The 8,938-nt window shown below is 45.6% G+C and overlaps 1 protein-coding gene across 1 annotated transcript; it reads right to left on the bottom strand.

Annotated features, from left to right (window-relative positions):
- Nucleotides 1–5,835: 5,835 nt before the first annotated feature.
- Nucleotides 5,836–8,781, bottom strand: LOC124702247 (mitochondrial import inner membrane translocase subunit TIM22-4-like). Its single transcript, XM_047234369.1, has 4 exons — nt 8,462–8,781; nt 6,928–7,118; nt 6,765–6,837; nt 5,836–6,219 (listed from the first exon to the last, which is right to left on the bottom strand). The coding sequence occupies exons 1-4, from the start codon at nt 8,616–8,618 to the stop codon at nt 6,134–6,136; spliced, it is 507 nt and encodes a 168-aa protein (XP_047090325.1). The 5' UTR covers nt 8,619–8,781; the 3' UTR covers nt 5,836–6,133.
- Nucleotides 8,782–8,938: the final 157 nt, after the last annotated feature.

Below are 8,938 nucleotides of genomic sequence, written 5' to 3'. Positions count from 1 at the left end.
TGTAGTGCGGCGCGACACCGGGGATTCCGGCGCCAACGTGGAACTCGCACAACACAATCAAAGTACTTTGCCCCAACGTAACGGTGAGGTTGTCAATCTCACCGGCTTGCTCGTAAACAAAGGATTAGATGTATAGTGTGGATGATGATGATTGTGTGCGAAGAACGATAAAGAACAATTGCGGTAGATTGTATTTCGGATGTAAAGAATTGGACCGGGGTCCACAGTTCACTAGTGGTGTCTCTCCCATAAGATAAACAGATGTTGGTGAACAAATTACAGTTGGGCAATTGACAAATAAAGAAGGCATAACAATGCACATACATATATCATGATGAGTACTATGAGATTTAATCGGGGCATTACGACAAAGTACATAGACCGCTATCCGGCATGCATCTATGCCTAAAAAGTCCACCTTCGGGTTATCATCCGAACCCCTTCCAGTATTAAGTTGCAAACAACGAGACAATTGCATTAAGTATGGTGCGTAATGTAATCAACACAAATATCCTTAGACAAAGCATCGATGTTTTATCCCTAGTGGCAACAGCACATCCACAACCTTAGAACTTTCCGTCACTCGTCCCGGATTTAATGGAGGCATGAACCCACTATCGAGCATAAATACTCCCTCTTGGAGTTACAAGTATCAACTTGGCCGAGCCTCTACTAGCAACGGAGAGCATGCAAGAACATAAACAACATATATGATAGATTGATAATCAACTTGACATAGTATTCAATATTCATCGGATCCCAACAAACACAACATGTAGCATTACAAATAGATGATCTTGATCATGATAGGCAGCTCACAAGATCTAACATGATAGCACAATGAGGAGAAGACAACCATCTAGCTACTGCTATGGACCCATAGTCCAGGGGTGGACTACTCACACATCGATCCGGAGGCGATCATGGCGATGAAGAGACCTCCGGGAGATGATTCCCCTCTCCGGCAGGGTGCCGGAGGCGATCTCCTGAATCCCCCGAGATGGGATTGGCGGCGGCGTCTCTGGAAGGTTTTACGTATCGTGGCTCTCGGTACTGGGGTATACGCGACGAAGGCTTTAAGTACGCAGAAGGGCAGGTCAGGAGGCGTCACGGGGGGCCCACACGCTAGGGCCGCGCGGCCAGGTCCTGGGCCGCGCCGCCCTAGTGTGGCGGCGCCCCGTGGCCCCACTTCGTATCTCCTCCGGTCTTCTGGAAGCTTCGTGGAAAAATAGGCCCCTGGGCGTTGATTTCGTACAATTCCGAGAATATTTCCTTACTAGGATTTCTGAAACCAAAAACAGCAGAAAACGAGCAAGCGGCTCTTCGGCATCTCGTCAATAGGTTAGTGACGGAAAATGCATAATAATGACATATAATGTGTATAAAACATGTGAGTATCATCATAAAAGTAGCATGGAACATAAGAAATTATAGATACGTTTGGGTCGTATCAAGGGCCCAGAGTATATCTATCCGTCATCGGGATGGACAAATCCCACTGTTGATCCATATGCCTCAACTCATACTTTCCGGATACCTAATCCCGCCTTTATAACCACCCATTTACGCAGTGGCGTTTGATGTAATCAAAGTACCCTTCCCGCATAAGTGATTTACATGATCTCATGGTCGAAAGGACTAGGTAACTATGTATCGAAAGCTTATAGCAAATGAACTTAATGACGTGATCTTATGCTACGCTTAATTGGGTGTGTCCATTACATCATTCACATAATGACATAACCTTGTTATTAATAACATCCAATGCTCATGATCACGAAACTATGATCATCTATTAATCAACAAGCTAGTTATACAAGAGGCGTACTAGGGACTCATTGTTATTTACATAACACACATGTATCAATGTTTCGGTTAATACAATTATAGCATGGTATATAAACATTTATCATAAACACAAAGATATATAATAACCAATTTATTATTGCCTCTTGGGCATATCTCCAACAGGACGGCCTCGTTGGGATCTAGGGTGGGGGATCTTGGGATCCCACACAGATCTCGGGTGGTGAAGATCCATTTGACGACGCGTTTAGGGTGACGGGGCAGCCGGTGAAAACCGTGCTTCGCTCTCGGGCTTGGCGGATGATGGCGGCGTCGCTTGGCGTCGTTACCTTGTCGAAGGCATCGTCTTTGCTTGTCTTGTCACTCCACTCGGCCAGTTGGAGATGTGTGGCTGCCGGTGAAAATCGTGCTCCAACCCTGGTCATGGCGGGCGATGGCGACGTTACGCGTCGTTACCTTCTTGAAGGCATCGATGTCGCAACCTGCATCTACTCACTCGTGTTGATCCGGGGAAAACTCTAGATCTGGGTCTCTCGGACCGGACGATGGCGGTGCTACCTACGTCGTCCCACAACTCTTGGGGCATCGTTTTTGGAGCAGCGGCTAGATGTTGGTGGATGTTGATGGAGTGGTATTCATTTACTGAAAGTTCAGAGATGGTAAACCTAGAGGGGGTGAATAGGTTTCTACAAATTTTAATTCTTTCTTTGCAATATTAGGCTTTGCGGAATATAAAGGTTAGCCTAATACAAACTAGGTGAGGCACCCTATATGATGATATAAGTAACTCAAGCACGAAGGCTCTCACATGCAGTTATATCACAAGTAAGGAGTTCGGTTAGAGATAACTGACAACACGCGGAGACGAGGTTTATTCCCGTGTTCCCTTCCTTTGCAAGAAGGTACGTCACGTTTGGAGGGGTGGAGGTCCCACGAAGGATTCCCCAACGCCACGAAGGCTCACCCTATTCTCTGGAGCCTATCCCACGAAGGAATAGCTCACTCACTTGTGGTTTGAGGTAGCCTCCAAACCTTCACAATCTTGTCAGGAGCAAATCCACAGCCTGGATGCTTCCAGACCTCTTTTGCCCACCTAGGGTTTCCAAAGAACCCTAGAGAGCAAGTATCTTGATGAATACAAGGGGGAACAAGATTTGGCTCGGTAGAACGGTAGATCAGGGCCTCCTCTATCTTTTCCCCAGAGGGATTTGAGTTTGCGTGGAGGAGGAGGGAGATCTGAGGCTTTTGGTGTTTCTAACAATGGAGTATGAGAGAGAGAGCTCAAGAACAACTTGTAGTGTAGTGCCTAACTGTTCATAGGTAGGAGAAAGGGTTTTTATAGTGTCACTTGAAATCTGGCCGTTGCAACTTGACACCTCAGCATTTTCTTCGAGGAACCCGGTCAACCGGGTCTGGGTCCGGGCCACCCGGTGTGCAGGCCGGTCAGACCGGGCCATGGGCCGGACCGTCCGGTCCAGACCGGACCTGGCGCCGGGTCCTGACCGGGGCCGAACTTGACGCGCAGAACATGGCCCTCGGCCGCCACCAGTATTGAAGCCGGTCCTGACCGGGGCACCCGGTCCACAGCCCGGTCTGGCCGGACGTGGGACCGAACGACGCCGGTCCAAACCGAGCCGTCAGCCGGGCAGGCACCGGATGAAGGGAAAAAACCCCTGGACTCTGCCCGGTGTGCACTGGTCCAGGGCTGGCCGGTGCCACGGCCGGTCTGACCGGGCCAGTGACCGGCCTGTTGCTGAGGAGACCTTCTTTATTTCTGACGAAGTGGGGGTCTCCCTTTTCCTTTTTGTTCCGTTGATACACCATTATGCCTATTTGGCTAGTACCTGGGAATAATCTCATAGACATGTATTAGTCCAATTATTCTAGCAAGGGTGTCATTGTTACCAAATAATGGATAAGGGTAAAATACCCTTACATCTACCATATTGTTGGCGCTGAGTCTCGGTAGCATGGTGCTACATGGTATCAACGACGGATGCAGGATGATGTATGCGTGCAGGATGGTGAAGCCGTCTAGTGTCATGGTGGCATCGACGACATGTCTTGCAAGGTTAATGCGATGATCTCTTTTTAAGATGGAGTCGAGGAAGACGGCAGTAGCAACTTCTGTGGCGTGTGCGTTGGCGTGCGCTGAGAGTCTGCTTGACTGGATGTGCTTCTCTTCTGCTATTGCGCGGTTTGGGAAGGCATTTGGTTTTTTGGATGATGTGAGTTTGTGTCACCCCTTCATCTCACTGTAGGTTTAATGAGATCGCTTCGAGGTTGATCTTTTGTATTGTTCTTGTAAGGTTTTGTGAATAATAATCTAATAAAAAAAGCAGTGTGCAAAGGATGCAAAAGCTACGGTGATTTCTCCCCATTTCCAAAAAAAATAGTTTAGATTAGATTAGTTTTAATTATGATTTAATTGCAATGAAAATGCACCTTAATTATTTTCTATAAGAAAAAGTTGGGCTACACCCACTGAACTGGGCCAACGGCGGCCGCGTGCGTTGCCGCAAACATGGTGTTTTCAACCGCGGCGGACAACAGCGGCCATACCACCGAGTAGTTGTTGCTTTTCAGACGTCTCCTTCCACATATCAGGTGCGTCGATGGTACATATGCAAGGAACGAATAATAGTTCCTCTATCTTAAATAGATGTCAATATAATATGAAATGCACACCATATAAAATTATACTTCATAATTGTTCTAAAAACACTGATTTGGGATAATAAATGTCATTGTATTTTTCATATAGTTAGTTAATACTGAGAAGTTTAAACTTAAACAAAACTATATAGTACATCCTGTTTTGGGAGAGAGGAAATACGTACATCACGCAGTTATTCTGAACACAACTGAAAGAAAGAGAACCGAACTAATCTTTCTAAGATAGTTTTAGGGATATATAAATATGGAGTGAAACACTGAACACGTGTCCATCTTGACCAACCGACGAGCCAGCGTCTGGTGGTACTGCAGCTCGCATCGCGGTGGGGGAGAAAGGATTAGCAGCGAGCTGTACCTCGCGTGGTGTTGCAGACTGTCGGACGAGGAACCGGGCGAGGTGCCGGTGTCGTGCGTGATGCGGCGGAGGAGAGCGAGGCGGACATCATGGCGTACGTGGTGTCGCCGGGTGGTGTCGTAGAAGAGGCTCTGGATGCTGCACCTCGTCGACGCCATGCCCAAGTCTGCGGAGACAGCGCTGGGACGAGTTCATCAACATGGCCAAACCGGCAGCTTAATAACGATTGGATGAATAAGTCTTGAAGTCGCCGCTCGTTCTCGTTTCTTCCTAGCATACATGCTGACAGAGAAGGCGGTGGCGTTTTGGATTTGTATTGTGGCCGTACTCTTTTTAGGCAGTGTTGGCTTTGCCGTTGATTCCAAGTTGGCCGCTCCTGCTGCTGATTGCTTGCTAGCTGATGCAGTTGCTCCTTGCTCATGATCTTGTTTTCAGATTTTGCTTCTGCTCTTGCTATGAAAATGGAGAGTCCCAGATATAAAAAAGAGTATCCAGATATAAGCATATTAAAGATTTAATATTTGTGGATCCTTCTGATGTATCCAGACTTCACAAAGCATTGCATTTCATTTCATAAATCCAGCAGCCAAACATGAACTTTGGAACTGGAAGTGCCATGAATAAAACTTGGTTCTCCAAACCCGCACCAACGTTCTCCCCCGCCTGCACCGCAACGCCCGCTGGCGACATATCCACCGACCTTAGCTTTCCCCGACACTCAGCAGCCTTCGCCGCCCTCCCGACCCACTCATATTTGTCTTTTTACACGTGTCACAAAAAAAGTGTCCTTTTTTCTAAAAAAAATTGTGTATATACATAGAATGTGATGTACACCGAGATTTTTTTTGGAATTTTTTAACATTCTGAAACACTTTTAAAATGAAATTTTCATAATGGTACATATATAGACCTATCAGCTAAACAACATGTCCATCCATCCTTTATCACAGGCTATCAACAAATTGTATCATGGCACCTGGCAGAGCTAAAACTCGGAGGAAGAAATACAGCCCAGCCGAAGCAGTCTGCTATTGCATCAGTAAAATTACAGCAATGACATAACATAGCATCGAATCGGCAGACAGACTGCTAGAATTATAGCTACTCAGTGCCAAGGATAGCCGGAAGTTACAAAACTTAGGTTACAAGATCCCTGGATACATGTAACAACCACTAAATATTGCAAATTATAACTAGAAGTTCTCCAGGCAATGCTGAATCCTGCTAATGCTTGCCACAAAAACGACCACTTGATTTACTGACATGTATAGAGGATGCAATGTTTCCACCACTGATTCAAGTATGGCGATCCATGAACTTCTCAATTGCCACCGAAAAGGCAGCAAAACCCGCACAGCCCATACAAGCAGCTTGAGGGCCACCTGCAAGGAAATAAAAATTTCCTTAAGAGGATGAACTTTCGAATGGAGCCACATAACGAACAACAGCATAGGATGTTGGACGTGCTAGAGCGATTGGTAATTGTTGTCCATGGTTTTGTCTTCATTCATAAGACCTATTTACTCCTAAAATTAGCTGGATCATAAGTACCAAACAACTATTTCAAAAGAAGCGATCACAACATTGGCTAAGCAGTAAAAAAATAAGTTATAGATGAGGAAAGTTATCAAAACACCATAACAGGCATAAGTATCTCCAAACTCCCAAGTACCACAAAGTATCTGAAATATGAGAATAGAGAATTTGGGACATAAACTGATGGCTGGGCACACCGACTTCATGTTCGAGTAAGATTGAGTGTGCTCAGTCCCTTTCCTACATCCGTAACGAAATGTCGGCTCATCCAACTCAAGTCAACCTAAACATCTCTAATGATCGCATCCAGGGAAATAAACTTGAGAGCATAGACTGATTCATGGTAAAATTATGTTGGATCTCATTCACAATTATTACAGAAAAAACTTACCTTTCACAGCTAAAGCTCCTCCTGTAACACAACCAGCTACTGCTGAATTGGTAACGTCATGCCTTGCCCGAGCCTGCCACATCATGACAATTCAAAGTATCCAAATAAGTATAAATTCTTAAAAACTGCGCACAATTGAAAAAAAACGTCACATTGCATCTACCTTCTCTACGACACATTCAACTGCAGAGAAAATCAGGCCCATTACTGCAAAGGTCTTAGCATTGCCCATACTTCTCCTTCCCATCTGCTTTGCCTGGTAGACTATTTGTTGCCTTGCTGTCATCTCCTCTGCCATGACTGGATTCTCCAAAGCTCCAAGAAATAGTCCCATCATTACACCAAGACCACCACCTATCAAATGTAAGCAATGCAGTCAACAACAGTTATGCATACTCCATAAGTCCACAGTATGAAGCATTATGCAGATCAGATGTAACTAGGCCCCATGTGGGATAAGCCCTGATACTCCAGGCTGTTTAGAAGGCAAAAAAAAATTTTGGGCAAGCATAAGAACACTACTCCCTCAGTCCCCATTTAGGTGGCGCCCTCATTTTTCTTTAGTAAAAAAATAGCTATTAATGCATGACATTTTTGTCATAAAATTATATCATTTAAATACTTTTTGAATAGGAATTTGATGATATACATTTATAGTATAATAATATATATTTCATAAGTTATAAATTAATGGTCAAAGCTAGAAGTAGAAATGTGTGTGTGCCAAGTAAATAGGTACGCAGGGAGTAGAGTCATTAGCACACATGGCTTCTACCTTAGTTACCAAATGCCAAACTTTAGGGAAATACTGATACTCACAGTATCGACATCACTGGTTCTATCCTCTAAACCATCAACAAATAAGTCATTGCACAAAGACAAATTGGGCAATATATGCTTCCACATCATAGGCTGATGTAAAAAAGATTGTGCATCATTAATCCTTGACTCTACAAAAGCTCTTTCAGATTCGTTAAAAACTTAGTTTTTCTTAATCCTTGACCATCTGACAGACTTGCAAAGACAAACTCTTCAAAGTTAAGTCTTGGAAAGGTAATATACACAGCCACATACACTATATTCTTCGACTCTGTACTGAAATTTTATCGAGTCGATTCTTCCATGACCCCAACTTTACATGGCAAATCACTAGAGCAACTTTACAGCCCAACTCCCCAAGGCAAGTTCATTTGGAAAAAAAAGGCATCTCCATTATGACATTGTGACTTTTGTTTCGCATGAACGTTCACTGAAACGGGATCAAAAAAGGTTTTCTTTCATCGCCTGCAAAGATTTCGTGTCAACCAAGGTCACTAACAGTAAACAGCTCTAAACAAACAAAGCCCAACATACATAAGTTAGTACGTTTTGCCGCTCCTTGGAACAAAATTAAGCCCATCTGTTGCAAAACTAGCACTGTTTTGTATCTAACTTTGGAGACAGACAGGTAAACAGCTAACAATCTAAAGAATGAACCTCTAGCCTCCATGTCACGCCATCCAAACACCGACAGCATACCACTCGACGAGAACATGGATATACATTGGATTTTATCATGATTCAGTTACACATTTCTGTGCCCCAAGCTCCCAGTACAACAAACAAACACTGCTCAAAGTTTCCCCGTTGTGAGAGCCGTGGCGAAACTAAGTAGTACGAGCAACCGAGTAAAAGAGATTTTGAGTTGAGGTCGTTACCCATGACACCACTCAGGACGCTCCGGACGACGCAGTTGTTGTACGTGTCCTGCATCTTCATGTCCTCATGCGACGGCAGCCGGATCGGCTCCACCTCGACGGCGGCCGTCTGGGCCGCCGCATCCCCGGCCGCCGCCGATGCCTCCGGCGAAGCCATCTCGCAGTCTGACCGCCCCCTCCCCTCCCCTCCCGGTAGCGCGGCGGCGGAGGAAGCTGCGGGTGGGAATCGCTAGAAAGGCAGAGAGAGGAGGCAATGGGGGACGGGGAAGGAGAAGGGGACGAGCCGGGAGGTTCCTCCCGGCGGCTACTTGTCCTCCTCCTTTCCTCCGCTCCAAGAAAAGAGGCGGCGCAAGGAATGGCAGGAAGAGGAAGGGGATCCGGTGGTGGCTCTGGCGTGAGCTGCACGAGCTGGCCACTCTTCTCCGCAAACGGTACGTCAGTTACGTATTACGCAGAATACGCTACCGTCACACGAAC

The sequence above is a fragment of the Lolium rigidum genome, chromosome 3, assembly GCF_022539505.1.
Source record: "Lolium rigidum isolate FL_2022 chromosome 3, APGP_CSIRO_Lrig_0.1, whole genome shotgun sequence".
NCBI lineage: Eukaryota > Viridiplantae > Streptophyta > Magnoliopsida > Poales > Poaceae > Lolium > Lolium rigidum.
The sequence above is the reverse complement of the archived record's forward strand: the minus strand, read 5'-3'. Positions and strand labels throughout refer to the sequence as shown.

Bases quoted from the DNA above. Each gene is read 5' to 3' on its own strand.
- LOC124702247 (XM_047234369.1), bottom strand. From the start codon at position 8,618: ATGGCTTCGCCGGAGGCATCGGCGGCGGCCGGGGATGCGGCGGCCCAG. The intron at 7,119-8,461 runs GTAACGACCTCA...TACATTTGATAG, and splicing joins CGTCCTGAGTGGTGTCATGG to GTGGTGGTCTTGGTGTAATG. The intron at 6,838-6,927 runs GTAGATGCAATG...ATGATGTGGCAG, and splicing joins TTGAATGTGTCGTAGAGAAG to GCTCGGGCAAGGCATGACGT.